The sequence below is a fragment of the Emydura macquarii genome, unplaced genomic scaffold (genome assembly GCF_026122565.2).
Source record: "Emydura macquarii macquarii isolate MOO-44397 ecotype Brisbane River unplaced genomic scaffold, CSIRO-AGI_Emac_v2 contig_1483, whole genome shotgun sequence".
Taxonomy (NCBI): domain Eukaryota; kingdom Metazoa; phylum Chordata; order Testudines; family Chelidae; genus Emydura; species Emydura macquarii.
The window spans coordinates 9711116-9736961 of NW_027131620.1; the positions used below are offsets into that span (position 1 = coordinate 9711116).

Here is a 25846-nt window from a genome sequence, read left to right on the forward strand (position 1 = left end):
TTACCATTGGGAATGTTGAAATGTCAATAGTGATCGTAGGGGACCCAGCCTACCCTTTGCTCATGAAACTGTACACTGGCCATCTCAACAGCACCAGGGAATGATTCGACTACTGGCTCAGCAGGTGCAGAATGACAGTTGTGCTTCTGGTCATCTGAAGGATTGCTGATGTTATCTACTCACAAGATTGGACCTCAATGAGAAAAATATCCCAATGGCTATAACTGACTGATGTGGAGAAAGTAAATAAGTGTTATTTACTCCTTCTGATAATACAAAAACTAGGGGGTCATCAAATGAAATTAACAGGCAGAAGGTTTAACAGAAACAAAAAGGAAGTATTTCTTCACACAACACACAGTCAACTTGCGGAACTCTTTGCCAGAGGATGTTGTGAAGGCCAAGATTACAAGAGGGTTATAAAAAGAACTAGATAGGTCCATCAATGACTATCTTCCATTAACTTATTAGCAAGGATTGGCAGGGATGCAAAGCCATGCTCTGAGGTGTCCCTAGCATATATTTGCCAGAAGCTGGGAATGGAAGACAGGGGATGGATCACTTGATGATTACCTAGTCTATTCATTCCCTCTGAAACACCTGGCATTGTCCACTGTCGGAAGACAGGATACTAGGCTAGATGAACCATTGGTTTGAACCAGTATTGGTTTGAACTAGTATTCTTAGGTAAGGGGAGGTTAGAAGGCAGCAACCAGCAACGAGGCACTGGAGAAAGACATGCTGTCACAGGGGCTAAGAAGCAGTGCAGAGTCCTAGGGCCTTAGTACATAACAGTTCTGGCTCAAGCACTTATTAAGAGATACCAGTAAGCCACCTGCCACTCTCACTGGAGCCGCTCATCCAGAGAGCCAGCAGGCAGAGATCTGAGACAGATTAAGGACTTAATGGCTGTTTATGCTGCACTTGAACAGCAGGAGCACCTTGCTTGTAGGATTAGGCAAGATACACACACATCTAAATCAACACCAGACTCTCAAGACTCCACCCATCTCTGCATAGCATAAGAGTCGAGTGTAATTAGGAGCATAGTGAAATGCTATGAAGGCAATGGGCTGACAAGCAATTCTCTGTCTTAAATATGCACAAATTAGGAAGAGGAGGTGGATGAGGCATTTCTGGGACAAAACAATATTCAGAACACAAGACATGATAGTAATGGGGGACTTTAACATAGCAAAACACAAAATTTCCACCAAGTTCTTGGAATGCATTGGGGACAGATTTTTGTTTCGGACAGTGGAAGAAATAATCCGGTGGACAACCATTTTAGACTTTATTCTTATCAATGGGGAGGAATTACTGGAGATTCTGAAGGTGGAAGGCAATTTGAGTGAAAGTGATCATGAAATGATGATTTCATGATTCCCAGGAAAGAGGGAGTGATAGCAGCAGAATAAGGACAAAGACTCCCCCCGTCGCCCCCAAAACAAACAAACAAACAAACAAACAAACAAACAAACAAACAAACAAACAAAAGCAGACTAGCAAATTCAGAGAGAACTGGTAAATAAAGTCCTATGGGAAGAAAATCTAAGGGAGGAAAAACAGTTCAGGAGAGCTGGCAGTTTATCAAAGAGACAATATGAAAGGCACAAATGCAAGCTATCCTGACATGAAGAAAAGATAAAAAGAACAGTAAGAGGATAATGTGGCTCCATCAGGAGATTTTCAATGACCTGAAAATCAAAGCGAAATCAACAGAAAGTGGAAATGTAGAAAACTGCTAAGGAGGAGTACAAAAGAATAGCACAAGCATGAAGGAACAAAATCAGAAAGGCTAAAGCACAGAATAAGTTACACCTAGCAAGGGGTATAAAAGACTATAAGGAGAGGTTCTTTAAATACATTAGGAGCAGCTGAAGGAAAATGTAGGTCCTCTTCCTGATGAAATTCACCTTAGGTAGTCAAGGGTACTGAAGCAATCTCAAAACATTTAGAAATTATCTTCAAGAACTCATGTAGGATGCATGAGGTTCCAGAGGACTGGAGAAGAGCAAACAGAGACCCCCCCCCCCTGCCTTCCCCCCCCCCCCCTTTTTTTTTTTTTTTAAAGGAATAAAGAAGAATCAAGGAATTATAGGCTAGTCATCCTAACTCTGATACCTGGAAGATAATGAAACAAATTATTAAACAATCAATTTATAAGCCCCCAGAAGATAATAGGATAATAAGAAATAGCCAGTATTGATTTGTCAAGTACAAATCATGCCAAATCAACCTAATTTCCTTCTTTGACAAGGTTACTGTCTTAGTGAATGGGGAGTGGGGGAAGGCAGAAAATGTGATATAACGATTTTATTAAGGCTTTTGACAGTACTATCTGACATTCCCATAAGGCAACTAGGGAAATCTGGTCTACAGGAAATTACTATAAGATAAGTGTACAAATGGTTGAAAGACTGTACCGAAGGACTGGTTATCAATGGTGTGCTGTCAGACTGGGAAAGTGTATGTAGCGGGGTCCCATACTACTCAATATGTTTATGAATGACTTGGATAATGTCACACAAGAAGGAAAAATGAAATTTACAGCTACAAATAGTTAATAACTGGCTCAGTAGTAGTACTTCTGAAAAGGATCTGGGGGTTATAGTTGATCACAAATTGAATACGAGCAAAAATGTGATGCAGTTGCCAAAAAAAAAGCATCTAATATTCTGGGGTGTATTTAGCTTAGATATTAGGAAAAACTTTCTAACTATAAGGGTAGTTATGTTCTGGAATAGGCTACCAAGGGAGGTTGTGGAATTCCCATCACTGGAGGCTTTTAAGAACTAAAACTGATCACGGATGGTCTGAGTTTACTTAGTTCTGCCTCAGCACAGGGGGCTAGACTTGACTTCTTGAGGTCCCCCCATGCTCTACATTTCTATGTTTCTATATCAGGCTAGGATATACTGACAACACTAGTGTACAGTCTCCAGACAACTCCCGAGTACCTTATGAACCACATACACAGGACTCAAGAGGTGAAAGGATACACAGTATCTTACAATTTGCTTTGAAATGTGGTTAGTCTTTTATGAGAAATAAAGGCTATAAAAATGAAGTTTTAAGCTACATTTGCTGACATGAGTAAGTGTCATTTGCGTCACTACCATTTACTCCTGGTTCACACAGAAGTGTTAATAATACAGAAGATTATTTTGTTTTGGCTCACATGTTAGTTGTAAACTAAGTCTAATTAGGAGACCAAATTCTGTCCTCTAATTACACCTGTGAACCCCCTTTGGTCTTCACTGCAGAATCTTCCTCACTGACAATTAAGCACGCAGAGAAAAGAATCCAGCTTGACTTTCAGATACAAGGTTGAATTTGCAACCTTAGCAGTTTTAAAAAACAAGAAAAGAGAAAGTCTGACATGGAAGTTTAGGCACAAACATAGAACCTTATGATGCTGCTTTTACAGTCATTTTTCAGACTATAACCACTGTACCAGAAGAATAGCAGAGGTGCAAAAAAACCCTTCACGTTCTTCATATCCAGCCAGTCAGATACAACCAGTCTCCAACCACATTAGCATTCTTTTTGTAGTCTGAGATGTGGCAATGAGAGGCAAGTTACACACTTACAGTGTTATTCATAGACAACTATATTTAAACCAGTTACTACACTTTGGGGTTCTTAGTCTGTGTCATGGGACCACTTCATTCCAATAAAGCTCTCCCTCTCACCTGCAATGTGTCATTTTGTGTCCTCTAACCTATATTATACAACCTTTCACCTATATAAAATTATTTTTAATGGATTAACTGGAGAGATAAGTTTCAGTGTCAAAGTGAGTGAGAGTGGATATACAATAAGAAAGTTTGCAGGGAATTACCACCAATGCTTGAAATATCCATTCATCTTCTTATCACTGGTTACATAAAATGCTTTTCTGATGGGTTGCAAGGAACGTCTTCAATTTCTGCAGAACTGGAGTTTTCAGATTTTGAAAACAAATATTACAATTCCAACCCTTTGAGAATTGCAAAGATATCCTTCCAGAAATGAACCAAATGCAATGCTGTCTTCCAGAGTCTCCAGCTGTTCATAGTTTTCATTGTTCCATCAGAACCTCATGAGCAGCAGTGAAACAGAAAGAATCAGCTCAGGTTCGCTTTGCTGCTACCTGGGAAATCGCTTGCTGCAGTCATTCTTTGGAGTGGACCACCCAATACAGAGGATAAAGAGATGAATGCAGGATTTATATGGGGGAAAAAAAAATTGGTGCTGCTTTCCCAACCTCTGCCCACTTGATGCGTTAAAATTAGAAGCTACTTACAGCAGATTGTGCAGGTATTGAAATATGACAACATATACTTTGCTGGGCACTTCAGGAGGGTGTGGATACACCCTTGGAGAGGGCCAGATTAAGGCATAAATACAGGCTAGGACCTGAGGTCCCAAAATCATGTGATGACATTAGTGGACTTTAAATTATCAGAAGGAATCCCAGTTAATCCCATGGCGATGAAGCTATTGCTTCAGACTCTCTGCAGATACAGGCAGGCATGACTGCGTCGGTTACATGTGTTTCACATTCCTTTGGTTCCCTATACAACCAACACAAAAGACCTTCAATTTAAAAACAAGCGAACTGAGATTCTGAAGATCAAGACAGCAACTTCAAAAATGTGACAGGTTGCTGCTCTGCCCAATTTGAGCCCTAGGGGAGGGCAGAAATAGAGACATGGCTCTTCTGTGCAGCAGCTGCAAGGTTGATGGAAGAGTAGAGCAGCAGTCAGGAGTCTCTGGGTTGGAGGAAATGAATGCTCTCTCCTCTCCACCAAACAGTTGACTTTGGGGAGGGCTAAAGTGATCAAGAACTTATTATCCAGAAGCCTAAAAGAAACAAAGGGATCCCCTAAAGATATCAACAGACAGCATCATAGAGGGAATCCTAGCACCTCCCTATTCCCAGAAGATGAACTGAGATTCTGGACTTTTCACCAGGGTGGTGTCTATGGGAGGGATGTGCTCCCCACACCAGCATCTGGTGAAATTTTCAGGCTTGAACTGCAAGTAAATCCCACTATCTTCATGTGACTCTTTTACAGGCTGCATGCAGTTACAAAACCAAAAGAAGGTCTTTGACTGCACACTGACACCCCCAGTTCCCTGTATGTTTGAACTAGTTAAGACCAAATGCAAATCAGCTCATTATACACATAAATAGCTGCTGATGGTCATTTGTCCTCATTTGTCATGATCAGACATGTTATTACATGTACATTTATGTACTCAGCTTTTTTTGAAAATCTAAGCTACAAGTCTGGAATTGTTAATGTGTGCTGATAAGGGTGAGAATGCTTTAAAAAAACCTTTGGTATTTAAGAAGTGCTCTGAAATACACCCAAAAGAATGTCTAGAGGTTGGATATTTGCCACACGTTGAGGAATGAAAGCTTGATTTTCAGCTACTGTAGGTGTGTTTTAAGTGAGCCATCATGATAGCTCAAATAAAGCAAAATACACAGATAATATGACTGGATTCCTCTTATCTGAGAAGAGAGGTATCTGCTTAGAAGATTACATTCCTATGAGAAACTTGAACTGTATATACTGTTTTAATGCAAGACAAGTGGTAGTACCGGGAAGATAAAACAGCCTGTTTTAGCTTCAGATATAGTAATTTTCTGATAACCTCTACAGTAATAACTTATCCAAGATCTTCATGCAGTAAGACTTTGGCAATGATCTTTTTTAAAATGACGTGCAGTGCCACTCTAGTGCCACCAAATGGCTAAGTTAAATCTAGGCAGCAGAAACTCAGAAGGATGGAGTAGAAACTGTAAATACAGCCCTATTAGTTTAATTGGCTGAAAGTTTTCATCTAAATAGTTATATTCCAGTATTTTCACAACAGGGATATTATTAGGTTTTGGAGAACTCACGTGCTATTTTATGCCTTACAGAGGATTTAAATTACAAGACTGAAAATACCTTGCTTCAAAGAGCAAAAATAATGCTATTTTTACTTCTTGAAGTTTAGGACACATTAATATTTGATTTGTTTTTATAAAAAAGTGCTTTTCAATTTTTTTGCATTTAACAAATTGAATATATATTATTTGACACAGCTACTCACAAGTATCGGTGCTGAGAAGCAAAAATTATACCAAAGTAAAATATATACACAACCCTACCCCAAGCCCATAAATTATTTTGCGTGGTAGCGAGCAGTATATCTGCTACCTCACTACAAGTGTTGCAATAATTACTTTTGTGTTAGTGAAGTTAAAATTTGGTGAAGGTTAAAAGTGCTAACTTTAATAACATGCTGTAAGAAGCTGAAGTATTTTGATGGGCCTAAAATTTTGTTACTTCAACTTGATCCATAAACAAACATGGCTCAGAATATCAATTTAAATCCTGCATTTTAAACTACTGTGGGTTTAACAATTAAACAGCATGCCCATGAAATGCTATGGAGAATTAAACTGAGTATTTTGGAAAATATGAGGGTGTAAAAAAGTTAATGTACACAAGCTCATGAAAACCAGAATGCAAGATTCAAACAGCATACTACTGACTGGACTTTTCTTTTCAGGTCCTGATCCTGAAACTGGATCTGTATAGATGGTAGGTTCCAGACATGAGGGTCTGATTCTAAGGCCAGAAGGGATTACTAGACTGACCTTCTGCATAACACAGGCCACAGAACTTTCCCAAAATAATTCTTGTTGAACTACAGTGTATCTTTTAGAAACATCCAATCTTGATTTAGAAACTGCCAATGAATCCACCATAACCCTCGATAATTGTTCCAGTGATTAATCACTTGACTGCATGCTGACCTTATTCAGTGCAGTTTATGAAGGTCACACAGTTTAGGCCCTGTTTAAAGTATTAAGGCAGGAGGGAAATGGATTTGCTATCTTTGCTCCTTGGTTCCATACTGCAACTAAACCTACATTTGGCAAGATGGCTACTACTGGCAGTCAATTCTACATAGGCTTCCCCCAGTAGGCCAAAACACAAGTGCTTGCTATGCAACTTAAGGAAACCTGGTTTTCAGCAAGTGTTGGGGCATTTTGAGTCCTCTCTCTCAACCCACCCCCAATATGGTACCAGAGCAAAACATACTACCACCATGGCTGCTACAACAGTCCTCCATATAGCAGTACCTAGTGCACTCATCCAAATTGTTGGAAACCCACTAGCTATACGGCCACTTGCCCCCCTCCCTTAACCATCTCTTGTACACCCCTCTTCAATATGCAGATCCTCTTACAGTCTTTTAATGTTACTCTATGCAGAGCCAGGGTGTCTGCGCTGTTTTTTGTGTGCAGTCCCCCTCTAGAATGTGCTTTAAGGAAGCTACCATGAACTAAAAGGGGTGCACAGCTCTTTTTGAAAGAGGTTGGAGTGCAAATGGGCCATAATTTTTTTAAAAAGCTTCCATCTGAAAGGTCACTGTAGTTCTTTTCAGGAAATGAAAAACTAACATTTGTAATCCCAGAATCCTGGTCCTTCATCCTCAAAAGACGCTTATTACAGGAAAGAAATCCAAAGAGCTCTGTAAATGTTTATCATGTATAGTTTAAAAATATGGGTCAGAGCTCCTTTTGATTTTGGGGTCAGGAAATAGTGGGAAGAAAACTCTTCCTTCAGTATAATTGAACTTCCTCTATGGTCCCCACTAAAGCAGAGATAACACCTCCTGAAGGAGGACCTCCTCACGAAAGTGGTCCCTTTAGGACGGGGAATCAGGATTAGAAGAGGGGATAGAAAGAAATCGAAAGGTGTATTCCAATTCCATTGTGCTTAAGGAACCACTGGTCTTTAGTAATGTAGGACTGAGCACTTAGGTAGTGGGATAATTGGTTGGCAAACGGCTGACACTCCAGAAACTGATAGGCTGTCTTTGACAAACATAAAAACATTTGCTTAGAACTCCCAGGCTGTCTTGGTGAATCAGGAGCTGTAAGAGTAGAAGACCACCCCTCCTTCTCCTTCTCTTGGCTAGGCCTTGGTGATGACGCGTGAAAAGAGGATACCGATGAAGCTGCTAAGAAAAGAACTGCTTCTTCTTTGGTGCAGTTGTATAAATGCCCAAAGATTTGAGTGTTATCCTAGAGTCCTTTTGGCTTGTCATCTGTCTACTCAGAGAAGAGTGATGGCCCTTCAAAATGGCAGATCCTGCATGGTCTGTTGGACTTCTTGAGGAAGACCTGATGACTGGAGCCATGAGCATCTGGGCTTCATAATGGTCAATGCCATGGCTGTAGCTGTAAAGCCAAGAGCCTGAAGAGGAAGGCTTTGGCCATCACATTGCCCTCAACCACCATGGCAAGAAATTCCTGCCTTGCATCATCTGGCAATTGGTCTCTAAATTGAAATATATTGTTTCAGAAAAAGTCATAGAAGTCATACAAACCGAGCAAAGACTGCTGGCTAGCAATCCTAAGCTGCAGACCCGCTATCAAATAATGGTTTTCTGCCAAAGAGATCCAGCTTCGTTGCATCCTTTCCCTTTGGAGTACATGACTGCTAATCTTGGTGTCCTCTCTGATTGGCAGCTGAGACCACCAATGATCCTGGAGGGCGGGTGTAACAATGCTCAAATCCCTGTGAGGGGCCATATGCTTGGCCCTTTTTGCTGTAGAAGGGAGGGAAGACTGTCTGCCATAGCATCTTGATGGGCTCTAGATGGTTTCATTAATTGGGAGCACCACTCTAGATGAGTACCCAAAAAGCTAAGATGTTATCCAGCATGTGAGACGTTTCTCTTCCACCCTGATATCCACAGCTGAAGCCACTCTCTAAGTCCTGATGAGCCCTGTAATCCTCTGGGGGAGGTAAGGAAACTTCTGACACCACTGCCACTGCCTCATTAGGTGAAGAGGAAGTCAAACACGGATGCAGTGGAGCCTCCACAGATTCTTCTAAAGGCAGATCCACCAGAGCAATTACTTCCCGTCCAGTACTGGGAGTGTGTAGGATGCGGAAGAATTCTGTGACGCGCGGGTAGCATGAGTGGCAAGACTAGGCCTGAGTTAGCATAAGGAACAATAGCTAGGTCCTAAGAACAAGGCTAGGCCTCCCGAGGTAGGTTAGGCCTCATGACCTAGACATCACCTCGGGATAAAAGCAGAAGTAGGCCGACCGCAGAACCAGTTTAAACCAGCTAAGGGCTAGTTACAGCAGTAAACAAGTAACTGAAGCTTATAGTGGATTGGTCCCTAGTTAACTGCCAATAGGAGAGAAAATTACAAGTGTTAAGAACCAATCCCCAAGCAGATTGAGATGTAGCCAATGAGCTAATTGCTAGAATTGGGGAAAGGGGTATATTGGACTCCCAGGTGCTGCCCTGCCACGAAGCTCTCTGTAGATCCGTAGAGCTACTGGCGGGTGCTATGTGGTAGGTTCGTTCCCTGGTCGCAACTCGCTTATAGGAAGGCCGATGGGCTTCCCCTTCCTTATTGTGGTAAGCGCCTGATTTATATTTCCAGCAGCTGAGTGTTGTAATGATAGCCTAAGATTTGTAACTTTCACAGTTTGAGTGCGGCTTTAATAAACTAGCAGTGTAAGGCACTTCCTCATCTGGCTGCTCTTTTCTCGCTACCAAGATCTCAAACCACGAACCCTCCATCTCTGTGGAGCACAGAGTGGTCTCACGCTGCACCTGATATGGTAAGTATTGGTGCCTACTTGATGAAGCAGAGTGGGGAGGATATGGAGATGACTTGGAGGCAGGTGGAAACCCCAAGAGCTCCAAAATGGCCACAGATAAGGCCCCAGAGCCCAATTTTGTTCCAGCCATGGGTGTCTTCTTGATGGCCAAGACAGAGTCTCCAGGGGATACTGAGGATGGTAAGCAGTGGAAGGGGAACAGTGATGTTTATGGTACAGCTGCAACAGGTTGGATCCAACCTCAGAGTCCGAGGATAAATCTGACTCAGTCAACCAAGGTGGAATGGCTGTTTCCATCACTGCTAGGGATTGATGTCAAGAGCCTGGAGATGACAGTCCCTGTGAGATCATAGTCAGCAACACACAAAGCAGCAAGCAAAAGAGCGGAGGAATTCACAATACCACACTGGGATGACAGTTACAGCAGGTGCCAGTATCGGGTGAGAAGTCTCTTGGATAGCCAGCCAAGCCAACGCTGAGAGACTCAGCAGATCCCATGCTGCTGCATAAGCCTTCAAGACGACAGTCTCCCATACCATTGAACTAGATGGAGCCACTTCAGGGGCTGGTCTTCACAGTGGCAGTACTGGAGCTGATGATCCCTCTAGAGCAGATGTCTATCGTGGTTTGTACCTTGGCCTTGAGTGCATTCTGCTGTCCTTGTCCACAAGCTTCCAGGACTTTGCTGATAGGGACATCAGTCTCCCAGATTCTGAGCCCCCAGATACCATTTTCTAATGTCTTCCTTGGTATGCAGGAGGGTGACCAGTCCTGAGTCTCAGTCAAAACCAAGGGAACAATTGGATGCTCATAAGTTCAGTATCTACTCTGAACAGGAAGACTCCCAGGATGGACAGAGCTACCTCTATCAGAAGACACTTAAAGCTGACATCCCTGTCTTTCTTGGCTTAATGTCCCTGAAAATTTGACACTGATCCTGACATAAGACTCAGCAGGACACCTCATGCGACTGGCAGGTCACTCACTGGCATCAGTTTCTTGCAAGAATGGCAAGGCTTGACACCCAGTGACCAGGGTATCCAGCAATCCAGGAACCAAAGTGTTCAAAAACACTTAAACTTATAACTAAAACTGTCTAAACTACTAAAAGACTATGAACTATACACAAATATGAGGAAAAACTTGCAACAGCAAAACATGTTCCAACAACCATCAAGGGCAATAAGAAGGACTGAAGACAGTCAAGGCAGCTCTGGCCTTTGTACCTTCACATGGTGGCACAAGGCAGCAGAGCGTGCATGTGCTGCCCTGACGGGTACCACTGAAGGATAAAATCTGCAACACACCTGAGGGGGTGGGAACGCACACACGCACCCCTGAAGTGGAATGAACATGTGCAACTACTTGAAAAAGAACTTGGAATTTAGCTACCCAATTTGCAGCTATATTTTTTAAATATGTCACTTGAAAAGTGACTTTTTAGAACTGATTTAGTAAGCATTTCCATATATTTCTATAAACACTGAAGAATCTATACTATTATGTATTGATAGGGTTAACATTTTATTGCTTAAGTTATAGTAATGAATTCCTTATTCCAGGAATGAAACTGCCATTGAAATCTATGGAGACTGGTACAATTATGCCCCTATTAAAGTGTACAAGTTTTTCGAAAAAGGAGCAATGATCTGACTGAAACCCACCTAACAGAGATTTAAGTCAGAAATTCCTCATTACTATTGTGACACTAGGTTTATGACTATTACTTAACTGTTCTACTACATCTGCAAAAGCTAATAAAATAGTCTTCGATGGGTGTGTCATTTAAATTTAAGCACATTTATCTTGAAGGGTTAAATTTTTCTCTGGATTGCAGCGATGCAGTTGAATAGTTAGGCACCTCCCATGGCTGGCTAAGAAACCCTTCCATTTCACTGGGAAATATATTCAGATCTGTAAATTTATAGCATACCCAGTCTGCTTTGTCTTTTTATGATTTTATAATTCAGTTACCAAACTTCAGCAGAATCATTTAAGTTAAAAAGTCATCCATATTTGTTGGGGATAAGTGAATAAATCCATTGCCCTTTTCCTCTTACAAAGTCAAGTCTTATTTTTATTTATTTATTTATTTATTTTAAGTTTTTTCAATGCCAAAGTGCAGACTGTATTTTCAGGGAGTGCAAAACAAGTTCATTCTGAAAGTAACTATTTGTTTTAGCTTTTATCCAAGTATAAAAAATTTTAAAATTAAGCCAACAAGAATAGGTAAAATAAAGGTGTATGAAACAGTTTTTTTTTTTATGAAGATACAATAAATATGAAATCATGCTTTCTTACTTGTCTCTCCCCTTTCCCAGTTTTAAGTTCACACAGTGTTCAGAGAAATCACTGATTTGCTGAGACCAACTACAAAAGAAGCCCCTTTGAATGACTTACCGGAAACATTAATTGATGTTCCTGCATCAATAATTCCACTGTTAGGCCTTACACAGTATCTACGCGGTGCTGTAGTCTTCACTTTGAAGCACACATTTCTGTCTGTAGGGTTACCAAGTTTCAGGTTTGTGGTGACAACATCTGTGAAAGGACCTATGGAAAAGAGCAAAGTAGATTTCAAATTATATGAAAAATATTTCCTAAATTTTGAGTTTAGACAGATTTAAATTTGTACCTACAAATCTTATCGAGTAGTTAGATATTCCGCTTCCATTAGTGGCATCTACAGGTTACTGTGCACGCAGAACTGAAAATGAGTTGAGGCCACTAAGTCTGACCCATGTTATTCTTGAATACATAACAATAGTTGTACTTTGCCTTTAATGACTGATAAGCTACAAGGGAGGATAACTGGAATATCATGCAAACATAGCAGATCAATTGTGCTATCTTACACTGGTGTAATTGTGAAGTAAATTTTCATCACTCTTAGTCAAAAGGCCGAGAAGCTAAACTCAGAGGTATTCCAGATATTCACAAATATAACAGAGCAGAGAATCTGACCTACTTTATTATAGGCTACATGGAGGAGAAAGTTGTTTTAGAAGGAAAGATCACTTAAAACTGTCTAAACCAACAAGCGAATACTGCACATATTAAAAGTTACTAATAGAGTGGTTAGTACAAGACTCAACCATGTAGTAGCAGGGAACCCCAGTGAAAGTATGCTATTCAATGGACACACCTGGGATTTCTAATTGGATCAGAGCTACAGGTTGCTGGCAGTCCAAATATCGGTAAATTTGTTAATTTGCTACTGTACTCATTTTTCTACGCTTCCTGTGAACTGAACAAGACGATTACAGAAGTGAAAATACATTTGGATTAACTTGCATCTGACGAAGGCTACAAATCAAGAAACAATTTGGAGGGAATTACCAAAAATCCTAGACAATGAAAGGCAAATGGACATGAACATTTAACATGATACTATGCAAATTTTTCTCATCTTTTGAGCCATAAAATATGAAGACACTCCCAGAAAAGAGTTAAATAGATTTTCAACTAGATACAAAAATGATCATTTGTTTTAGCACTATTTTTATAACGTAACCTTCCTTTATACCAGCGGTTTTCAACAGGTGGGTACTTCGCAGAAGGCTGGGTGGTACGCGCGCTGTACCGCGCCGCCGAATCCGCTGCCGGAAGTGCCCACCCACCCGCCCCCGGGAAACCCTGCCGCCGAAAAGGGGCAAACGGCAAAAGGGTTTCGGTGGAGGGCATTGTTCCCCCCATGAAACCCGCCGCTGCGGAAAGTCCCCCCCCCCCCACCGTGAAACCCCGCCGCTGCGGAAAGTTCCCCCCTCCCCTTTTTTTCCCCCGAGTGGTACTCGGGTCAGGTACAGTCAGGTCAAGTGGTACTTGACCTGACTGTACCTGACCTGAGTGGTATTCGGGAAAAAAAGGTTGAGAACTGCTGCTTTATACAACTGTTGCTGCTTCAGGAAGATGGAACTTGTTCCAAACCACAGCACCTTCAGCTCGAAATAATTCAGATTGAATGATAGGCTCGCTTTTCCTTCTCCTACAAATTTAGTCTTTAAGGTGATGTATGATAAAGTTGTAAAAATTCTACAGGCTTGAAGCCAATGTCCTTAATGCAAATAGTTTAAAAAGGAAAAAAATCCTTCCAATGTCACTATAGCATCAGTTCTGCCTGCACTGTGAACAGCACAATAGATACTTATAATCTATGCAAGATGGTAGCGACAGGAAGCCAGTGGAATTTGGGGCTGAACACACACAGGTTTCATGACACGAAGCAGTCCCTCTATGCACCAAATCCTGGCTCTGCTTAATCATGAGGCACCATGGTGGCTGAAACGTGTGTAGCCACTAAACTCCCTCAGCCTTCCACACTGAAAGAGTCCATGACTCCAGACCTTACCTTGGGAATGTTCAAGAACAAGGGACTATAATTAGGAGTCATGGAACAATTCTGAAACAGATTTTGGGGACAGATTTTCAAAGATACTCAGCACTCATTTAGGCATCTCAGTAAAGCAGGCAGATTTTCAAGACAGTCCCTTTCCCCAACATTAGGACCTGTTTACTGCTCTCAACAGAAATTCCTGCGTGCTGAGCACTTCTGAAAATCTAGCCATTTAGGTTATGTCTTTACTGCAGTTAGTTTAGGCAACTGGCACCTAGGTTTGTGCACCAGGGTTAGACTGGCCTGGCTGCAAGTAGCCACTCTGCAAAGCCAAACTGGAATGGGTCCACTTAATTGCAACCACACTGGTGCTGCACTCACTCATGTATCTCTAGGACTTCTGGGGGATTGTCCCATGGTTCTTAGTGCTGCAGTAAGCCGCTCTATGATTTTTTCCCAACAAGTTATGGGAGAACTTGTGTGTACTGGGCACACGGGGGAATTGTTGAACGGCATCCGAGGACTATCAGCGTGCCTGCGTTCTCACTACAAAGTGGGTGGGTCGCCAGCCCAAGCCTAAGCAGCATTTAGACTTAAGGCTAGCTGTCTTGGGCCAAAAGCATCACCACATCTAGGTGAGATGTTTGTGTGGGGGAACGAGTGCCAGGCTAGGGGCAACAGAAGAGTAAGAGCCTGAGTCAACTCTACAGGGAAGACAAACTCTTATTTAGCGCCTTGATAGGAGCTTCTGAAAGGCTGAACTCTTAAAAATCTGACCCCGAGTTTACAGAAAGGTTCAGACAAACAACAAAAAACATATTCATTGTCACTGACATTTTCAGAAAAATGAGATTATACATCTAGATTCTTACCCAGCAAGTTTAAGTATACTCCCAGAAAGAGCGTTTCCCAAATGAAATTTATTCCTAATGCTAGGAAACTTTTTTCCTGTTCTTTAAACACCACCATGAGAAAAATGCTACTGGTGTCATCCTAGGCACAAAGTTATAGGAAACTGAGAATCTGTATGTGCATAATCTGAAATGGGGGTGTCATGCAAGCGGTCTAAAAGGAAGAATGTAACAAGTTGAACTTGGTGGTGAAAAGTTTGGAATGTTCTGCAGGGATTGTATTGAATTTCTTCTGCCAGTTAGAATAAATTTGATTTGTATTAAGGCAAACCATAGGCAACGTGTGCATGCAGTTATCTAGCAATGTTAAAAAACCCAGTACCACCTAGTTTGTATATCAGAGGACACAAGCATATATTATCAAGGACAGGAGGTATCTGACTTTCATATATATCCAACATATTTTTTCACCAGTTATTTTCAAACTGTAACTATGGCTTTCCACCCAGGAGCTATGCACAAAACCCTTCACATTTGAAGATCACTGCATTATGTCTCAATTTGCCATGCTCCATTTCCTATTTAAACACTAGTGCTGTATCAATCATATCTAAGGGTGTCATCCAACATTGTAGTGTTTTATAATTTGTAAGATGATCATTTCAAGAAGAAAAAGTGGCTGAGAATTAGGTCAAAAGAGTGTTATGTTAACTCTACTTAACATTTAATGAAGTCTCATTGCCTTACAATTGCAGCACACAAATTCATGATAGCGAGCTATCGACTAATATCTGCATGCCTAGTGGTACAGTACATGTGCTACTCCATCACCGATTATCGCAAATATACCACCACATTGTCATTTCATTTGCATAACTTATTTGTGTGCCCTTTATGAAATTATCTGTATCCTAGTCAAGACCCCTTATACTGGGGGAAAAAAACCAAACAATCCTCACACATAGGGTATGTCTACACTTCGAGCTGGGGGTGTGATATCTATCAAACTAGCATGCTAAAAATAACATAGCTGTGGCACCACAAGCGGTGGGAGAGGCTAGCAGCCCCGAGCATGAACCTATTGTCTCAAGGCAGCTAACTCCCTCTGCTGCTCATGCTGCCACAACTGCATTATTTTTAGTGCATTAGCTCAATCAGCTGGTGCAAGTGTATTGCCTCAAGCTGGCAATCACACCACCCTGTTCAAAGCGTACACATACCCCACACCAACGTCTTAAATCACTTCTGTTTTCTAGCCCTGATTTAGCAAGGTACTTAACATGCCTAGCTTCAAAAAACTTGCTGTCAGTGAAACTTATCATTGAGGGTATGTCTACACTGCAGCTGGGAGGTGTAATTTCCAATTCAGGCAGACATACAGGAGCTAGCTCTACTTGAGCTAGTGAGCTAAAAATAGAAGTGTGACCACAACAGCATGGTTGGCAGCTTGGGTTATCTTCCTGTTAGAGCTTTATATGGACAGTCTCAACTTAAAGGAAAAAAACCCAAAAACAAATCACATTTCTATCTGAATATTTTTAAATCTGTTACTGTCACTCGTAACACCTCTGATGCATTTAACTGGAAGACTAGAGAGAGCCTATTTTCTCAGTTTATTTACTATGCATTTCACAGCTCTTGGAGTCAGTTGCTCTCTTTCCCTTGCATACTCTTTTTCCTCTTCTAGCTTGTGCATCTTGGAGAAATAATGGAAAATTTTTTTTTTAAAAAGGAAAACCTTGATTATAAAACCACAAAGATTGACAGGAGGTGGCATGTATAGCATTTATTGCTTTAAAACAAGTTTAAAGATTTGATTAGATTTCAAGTTTATGATGTCCTTTAAGAATAAGCTTTAGAATGAAATAAGCTGAAATATCAAGTGAGACAGCATGGTCTGGAAGAACAAGTACATGGTTGGGAGTCAGGAAGTCCTGAGCTCCAATCAAAGCTCTGCCACTGTCTTGCTGTCAGTCTATCCTTAGATCAATCACTTAAGGGCTTGGTCTTGTGATTAAAATCAATGGGAGTTGACACCAATTTAAACAAGAGCAGGTTGGGGCCCTTAAAATTTCTCCACCTCTGTAACAATTACCTAATCACAGAGAATCTTGTGAAAACGAGTGTTTTAAAAGCACTACATTCCACATTTTAATCATTACCATGTGGCCCTCTAGACACTTGTAATTAAGCAAGCATCAGCAACTTTTAAAATCAAAGTAGCTGAGGAATGAGAAGCTGAGAGTATGTGCATTATATAAATATACATATTTCAGGAGTACTTTGCTGAAATAGCCCTCCTATCCTGAACCTGAAGATTAATTAATTGAAGAAAAAAGTAGACAGATCTGTATGCCTGCATCACCCACTTCTGACCTCTTCACCTCTTGCTTATCCTTTTCATGTCTTTGCTACCTTGCATTCTCCTCCCAATTCATGCCGTGGCTAGGCAGTTTCTTCAGAAGTAGTAAAAGTATGTACTGCCACTGGAAATGGATACTTCATAAAAATCCAGTCCAGCAGCCCCAAAGCCAGCTATCTTACTCACTCCATGGGGAGCTCAGTCATGCCAAACAAAAACAACCCCAAAACCAACATAAAAGCAGTCAGTGTAACTAAATAAGGACCGTAAAACACCTGCTAAAATGAGCATCAGACTGTGGTGCTTCTACACTGGAACAGTGCTGTGCAATGTGTGTACTGAACTCTAAGCAGATGCCCTATGTATTTCTACTATGGGTAGAACTTCTCAAAGTAGTGAGGCTGCTTGAGCCCCAAGGAACAGGCCTGCAATTAGCTAATTCATAGCACAGCCTAATGTACCCAGTAAACCCAACAAAGTCTGAGTTGAACTGTGTTGACCAGTCATCCCTTCTGTGTCAACTACAAATAATCTGTCAGATAGCTCTTTGGAGAAATGGCTTTTTTTGTTCTGTTTGTACAGTGCCTAGCACAATGGGGCCCTAGTTCATGACTACGGCTGCTAAGAACTAAGGTAATGCAAACAAAGAATAACCACCACTACAAATGGCCTAGTCCTACCTAGATCAAATGACAGTACTTCATGCACATCCAGAGTATGTAGCTTAGCTTACACTTTACCAGTGTTTCTTGGGGAAGAAGCCAAGGTGGTAAATCATTTGATTGAGGTAGAAATCGGAAGCTATTTTGAGACCTCATCCCAAATTTTTAATCCAAAATTATACCACATCCTATATAAATAAGGTAGGACAGTCTTGACATAAGGGTCTGAGTCTCTCCCACCCTTCTAGCAGATGTTATTGCTACCAAACACAGTTTTGATGAACTGGTAAAAATTAGAGCAGCATAATTCTAGGAGCTCAAAAGATGGTCCGATACATTTAGCTCCCATGGGGACATAGGTTGTCTGATTAGAGGATAAACTCTTATAAAGCCCTTTCGGAATCTAGCTACAAAGTGAGAGACAATGGAGTGCCTTTGAACTGGAGAGGGATTAGCTTGAAATGACTTCTAAGTAGACTCTTAAGGAACTCATGGCTGGCTCTGATCTCTTTAATGATCATCAGTATGCAGGATATCTGGAATTCTGAGTCTGTAAAGGATGTAGTAGTTGACTGGCCCAGATGAGGTCACACTCAAGCTTGCCAACAGAGGCAAAAGAGCATGTCCTTCAAAGAACAATGGAGTACTTTTGTATAAGATTTACACTTGCTTGTTCCAATCTGATTTATAGTTTTATTACATCCAAATATATTGTATTAAGTAGTTTTAGAAGTCTTACACAACAGAAAATAATTTGAGCAAATATTTTTTTCTTGTGTCCCTTAAATTTAAAACATGCTTTGTCTATGCACAATCAAGTAAACAAAAGGATTGACAGCACATTTGGCTGGATTTTACTTCTAGACATCTGTTTTTAAACGGTTTTCAAACATTCTTTTAGAATTGGGTTCCAAATGAAACATCATATTGGTAAGGCATGGAATAAACATGTAATATGTTATGCTTTTATAGTAGAAGAAAGGGGACATGTAGGTCAGAACAGTAATGGGAGCAGAATATAACTTTTCTAATATTTTTTTCCGTTAAAAAAAGCTAACCAGAATAAAATCCTCTTGAAGAGAAAAAACAAAACCACACAACTTCCCAATAACCTGGCTATACTTGAAAAGAAAATGGTAGATACAGAAAACTTAGTATCTTTCATCCAAAGTATTTAAAAAAAACCTTTACAGCAAGATGTATTAGGAAGACTCTTCTAAGAGATTTACATATTGTACAATGTTCACAGGACACAGATGATGAAGAGCATATTAAAAGGTGTTATGGGCCTGTTTTTGCTCAGACCCTAGCAATCCACACTGGAGTTCTGGATGTTCAGCATTTACAAAAATCATGCCTTATTTGTTTAGTTTGGGTGGAGTGGTGATGATGGGATGGAGTTCATGTCTATGCAAGGTATAATGTTGATAATATATGCAATTTTTAAACAAGTTTCTAGAAGCGTCAGTCCAAAAGAAAATTTGCAGTGTCAGTTTTTCCCCCTGGCTATTTGACTATAAAATTCTGTTTAGACAACTGTTTCTGCATTTTCATTTGCTATCTAATCTGGTTTTGACTTTACAGTTATGTCAATTTATTACTTGCTACATCTTGCAACTATTCTACACCTCACCAACACAACGTCTAAGATTTATTAAAGATATGCCAATCCTGGGCTAAGGCCACGTAACTTGTACTTATTTAAATGGACCTCCTGTAAGTGAGCAGACAGTTCCGATATTAGTAATAGGAGAGGGTCTTTTATCTCCTAGTCACACCAGTATGAAACCAGACCCAGTTCAGTAGTGACCCAATGAAGTAGCTGCTAAATCATGTTCAGTAATTTCGAAATCAGTTTGTGCTCTCAATCCTATTCCAAATACCTGCATCTCAAAACACACCAACACAACCTTGTGTGTAGTCTCAGTGATCAAAGAGTGAATGGATACTGAGAATTAAGCAAACCCTTGTGTATGGAAATAGTCCTTCCAACAGCAAAGAGAAGCAGAAAGGCTGGAGAAGCTTGCAACGGCACTGCTCATGCTGCTATCTATACATTGAAGTCAACACAAGGCTTAAAAAGAACCAAAAATTATATTTAAGGAGTTGTCTTCTAAGAAGTCATAGTGGTATTAGTGTAGTAATTTTTTTTTTTGGTGGACGTATTTTCTTCTTATACTTCCTCTGAAATAATTTTTTCTGGCCATGCAAGCTCCATCTACCCAGAGATCTCCATGTCAGAACACTGAATGTATTGAGTAGTGGGGGGAGGGAGGAAGAGTAGCAGCTACTATGAATAATAAATGGACAAGAACTACAGCGCTATGGTAATTCAAAGAAATGTGCATTATCATTCTGCTTTAACCTTTGTCTATTTATACCATAAAATCGCCATCAAACTTGTAGCCACTGCAACAAACAGCAGCATCATTAGCATGATGGCTTTTGAAAAAATGGAGAATAATTTTCTTCTCATTATTTGGCTCTAATGTATTCATTTCCTGTATACAAGTCAAATTTTGTGTTCAGATACATTATGTAATTTATATCTACAAGGTTGTTACTGAATTGGAAGAGATTTGTAATTTATGTATAATTTTAAGTACTTGAACAAACATAACAGTGGATATAACATTAAAGGTTTGGGGATACACACTAACTGGCTGCACATCCAGCAGATTATAAAATAACTTCTGCTATTAATAGATACAGGACCTAAAAATGGAGATGAATCCAGTGTAAGCTGTGGCTCTACTGTTGAACATTTGGAGAGCTGGGTTATTACTGGTGCTTTCAGGATTTGAAGGAAAAACACAAAAGCAAAAATAAACAAACAGCATTCAGGAGTGATCAGAGAACCTGATTAAGAGAGACAGGAAAAATTTAAAATTTTTTTTGAAGGAATCACAGCACAAAATTCAAGATAGCGAGGTGGAAAATATCCTGCAGTCCTCACACAAAAGCAACCCCCACAGAGGTCATTTGAATTTCTGTATGAGTCAGAAGTGCAGGATTAGGTCTGCAGTGATCAGAATCTTAGTTTGTAATTGATACTGTAAGTGCAGGTATCTACAACCTCAATATTATAACCCTACTAAACTTAAAGCTTTTCTCCCAATATAATTAAAGTTAATCAATTCTTTGCATGTAAGCTCTCTCTCACTTTATTATTGTTTCTTATGCCCAGGACTGGGAATAGATGATCATGACTTATTTTCTCTGTTTTACATGCCAACTTCAGGAGAACAAGCATTTGGAAAAATAGTATAAAAATCATTTGGTATAAGTAAGAAGCAAAGAGGCATTTTATGAAGCCTTCATTTCTCTGAGTTGTGTAGCCAGTTGATACGACTCAGGATCTATAATAATGCTTTCAATGAGCTCAGCTGACTCGCACTAGGTCTTACAACTTTTTGCAGAAGCCAAGATTTCCCTCCATAGTAGGTCCCACACTTACAGAACCTTACAATTTGCATTGTAAATAATGGCTGGATCATACAAGGCATACAAGCATACCCCATCTCCTCTTCCCTAATTCTCTGCCCCCTCTTGTGGAAACTGAGCAAGAAAACAAGATTAAATTGTTCAGAGCCACAGCATCTTTAATCCATAGCACTATGGTAGGAGAGGACTTTGTTTACAGATCAAAGAACTATGGAATTTAGTAAAGAGATTATTTTCATCAAGTAGTTACTATAATATGAGAAAGTACTGCAGGCAGCAGCAGGGTCAGCGTTTGAAATATCAGAGAAATTATTTGGAGAAAGCAATATCTTGACATACTTGAAGGCATGATAAGTAAGGACTTTACTCTGCTTTGTATGGTAGAGCATGATTTTTGTTAGCATAATACCTCAGTCACTTCTTCCCTATCCAGACATTTCTTAAACCCATTTTTAATTAAATATGGAAGCAGTCATGCTCTGTCACCCAGAGAGAACATTTTGAGTGGCAGCAAAAGCAAGACAGCTGTTGCAGTTTTGTGTCAGACTCCTTTCTACAAGAGACTGCCTCACAGGCCAAGTTTTCAAGCTCAACAATCAGTCCAATCACATTAGAAAAAAATCCTGTGTCCCTTACGTACACAAGAAATTTCTATCCTGGTGTCTAAAGCAATGGGTTAGAATAGATTTGTATACTGAACAAATGTTGAGGAAAAAAACAAGGTTGTAGAGCCTTATCTTAAGCTTTGCCCTTAAATTGGATAGCTGTGATTATGGATTGGTGCACATATGCAGAAACACAGGCAAGTCCAGGTTTTCTTCTATCACTGACATTCTGTGGAGAACGACAAAGGAAGGAAAGGTCTCAAAGAAGTGGTACTAGCAATGAGAACTGTCTGTACAGTGCTGGAGTTCATTCTTCACTAAAAAAGAAAGGCCCAATACAGAGGTCTTTAATCTAGAAAAATTTACATTTATGTCAATGGGAGTTGTGCTTAATTAGAGACAATAGAATTTGGCTTACAGTAGGGGTCAGGGGAGTGGCATGAAGCATCCTGCTTTTCTATAAATAACACCAATGAAATTAGTCCTGGTCAATAGTTATGAACACAAACAAAACTGTTTAAAACATTATTCAATAAAGCTTTCAAGGACAACCACTAAGTGCTCTGACAGAATTTTTTTTAAAAAGGCTTTATTATTGTACTAATTGCCATGTTCTTTCAATACATGTTTTTTCCCTGCAGTGAACAATTAATAAGACTGATACAGTAATGATATATTAGAAAAATGAGTGTTACAGTGAAAGGTGAACAGAACTAGGAAGGGTCATTTGGATTCCTGCATTGTCTCCAGCTTGGCAAAAAGCTACGTTTAGAGGAAATACGATCCCCCCCCAAACAAAAACAAAACCAACCACCCTGCCATGACTATAGACAGATAACCATTAAAAAAAAAAAAAAGTAATTTCTATTGAAGGCCAGGATGTTACAAAGTAGAATTTTTCTTTATATTCTGACGTAAACAATCTAATGACTCAAGAGTTCACATGACCACCATTGATACTTCCTTTAATCATATAGCTGCAAAGTGAGACAAATGAACTGGTTTTATAGGAAAATAAACCACTACTCTACAATTAGAAGGCCTAAATTTACTATTTTAAAAAATTAAATTCTGAAGAGTTCAACATAATCTAAAGAACTATGATAATCTTGTGCACAAAGATTTAGAATGTCTTTAGAATGTCTCTAGCTATGATCTCTTTTGACTAATGGTTCTGAGTATGAAGTCTAACATTTTACCAGTGTTTTAATGCTATAGGGCTAAATCTTGCAGTCTCTATGCAAACAAAATTCCTATTGAAGTCAGTGGACTTCAATAGTGAACTTTTGCCCTATTAAGGACTATATGATGTAATCCATAGTGACTGAGAAGGCAAATAAACCAAGTTAGATCAATCCATTTTAGTACAGTTACAAGCACTGGGGTTTAAGTACTAGTGCTCTTTAGACAAATTAGGTACAGCAAGTTTGTCTGATCCACACAGTTTGTGTGTCAATATAGCTACTTTGGTTAGAAGAGTAATTTCCCAACTCATGCAAAATAATTATACCAGTACAATCACCCCTAGTGTAGATGCAGTAATATTAGTATAAAGGTGCCATATACCACTAACTGTTTCCCCTTCCCATAAGGGAAATATTTCAACAGTAGTCTCTTAAGAAACTATACAGTACTAAGTGATTCTACAGTGCCTAATATGAGACATAATGGCTTAGTTTTCAAGTAGGCAATGTCAACAGATCCTGGTTAAGATTTTCCAAATAGTCTAAAGCAGCAGTTCCCAATCTATGGTCCACAGACCCCTGGTGGTCTGCGAGGCTACTACAGGGGATCCACAGAAAAGAAAAACATCCTCACTAAGGAAGGTGCAATTTCAAATAAAACTAGTAGCATGTGGTGATCCGCAAAATGTTTGGAGATTGAAAAGGGGGTCCACACACTCAAGATGGTTGGGAACCGCTAGTCTAGGGGATTTAGATATATCTTCCATTAAAATTAACAGAAGATGTGGCTACATCTTCTAGACTGCTTTGAAAAACAACTCAATCTAATCTGAGATTCTGGAATCAAATAAAAGATACAGCAAAATACAGCCTATGCAAAATTGTAAAACTGTGCTAGTCTATATATCTACACACACACACTCACTCACCTTCATTTAAGGAGTTGTACTGACACATCCGTAATATAGAGACTGGATATCGAGAGAGATAGCACAAGAGAATGTGTAACAAAAAAAAAAAAAAAAAAAAATCACCACGTTCACTTTCAAAAGACAAAAAGTTGAAGGAATCCTGTTCAGTGATATTAGGATTGCCATGAATTATAATTTACTTTATCTTCAGTAGATTTTTTTTTTAAAGTTATGCTAATTTTTCATAAAGCTACAACTGATTAAAAGTGATCAGGTAATTATAAAGATAATACTAATGATGCACTTGAAATCAGTATTATTCAAGGAGGTTTGGTTTCCATATCTGCTTTTCTGTAAAGAACATTTAGCAGTTAGAATAAGCTATTGATTTTATTTGCATTGCAAAAAGAGCTACTGTAACAAACTGCAAATATTTAAGTATTGCTAGAAAATGACTAATTTTGTTTAATATTTGGGTTGTGTGTTGACTGTACAAGTTCAGGAAATATAGCTGTTCTTTAGATACTGTATTAGGTTTTTATGATAATTAAACCCAAATGAGAAGGAAGAAATTAATGTTTTGCTGAGTCTTAAAGTACAAAACCACTTCCTTTGATTAACAAACAGGTGTATAATTAAAGGGAAATATTAACTGATAAGTTTTCCAATGGAGTAGTGGATAGCTATACATACAGTGTCTTCAAATAGATGGAATAGAGAAATTCTAGTACTGACTGTCATTATGCATGAATCCAAAAAGGCTCATGGTTTCTAAGAGTTTAAAGAAAGCACTGTATGCATTTTCCATTTTATTCTTTATTCATGTCAAAAGGCACATTTTAAGAAGATTTTTTTTAAAATGACTTGTGTACACAGATCAGTGCCCATTCCAGTGACAACACAGGAAATCCCTATTTAGCCACAAAACAGACACATTAGGGAAATTTGTGTTGTTCTTACCTAAGAACCCTCAACAATAGCATGGTTGGAACTTGGAGTATAGAAACTATGTGTAGAGGAGCCAGGACAGTTTCATCTCCATGTCCTATTCAGTCCTTAGCCTCTCTGCTGAGATGGACAGCGATGGAGTCAATTATGCTGGTGAGCTGTACAAAGTGGACAAAGATGACTGCGAGAAACCAGACTGAGAACTCTAGATCACCATCTACTATAAGCGTCAGCCAGCCACTTTCAGGTACAAGAAACTTAGGGTTAATCTGAACCAATGACAGATAACTTACAAATAATACTATAAAGCCTCAAGCCAATTTCAAAGTAGTGTTCTCGATTAAACAGGAAAAGTAAAGACTATATCTCATTCCAGAGTTATTTTTCTGCTTTTTTCAGAAAATAAAGTTACATGCAGTTGTAAAACATATATGCAGAAGTGGGTGCTTGTGCATTGGGAACAGGAAACAGTATTTACAACTGGAAGTAATTTTTATTGATCTACCTTCAAAGTTTTTAAACTCATGCATTTGGCATTACGGCCATTTTCTTACTGGAGAGCACAACAGCACACTGCTGGTTCACAACTTAGCGCCTACCTGTGGCTAGCCTCTAAGAAAGCTGATGCAAGATGTCTCAAATGCCCAATCCAGGCCATTTCATTTTAGCAATTTCTCTGATTCTATTGTACAATACTAAAGAACACTTCCTTACATCCCCCCAGCTGCAAAGGAAGCAACAGTATTACAACTGTGTTTAAAGTAAGCTGGCTAAATCCTGAAATGGTTACTTCCTAATGAAATTGCACTTGCTGGCATTAACAGAACAATCATATCTCTAAGACTAGTTTTCAATAAGGTTTAAGTGTTTGTGCAATCTTAATTCTACCCCATTGGGGATCCATC

At 39.6% G+C, this 25846-nt stretch overlaps 1 protein-coding gene across 2 annotated transcripts in view; it reads right to left on the bottom strand.

Moving 5' to 3' along the window:
* VAPB (VAMP associated protein B and C) overlaps positions 1-25846 on the bottom strand; it is a 41589-nt gene that overhangs the window by 11761 nt on the left and 3982 nt on the right. For both annotated transcript variants that reach the window (XM_067554171.1, XM_067554170.1), the window contains exon 2: positions 12042-12194. In XM_067554171.1, the coding sequence (XP_067410272.1) occupies positions 12042-12194 (153 nt within the window). The remainder of the gene's footprint in view (positions 1-12041; positions 12195-25846) is intronic.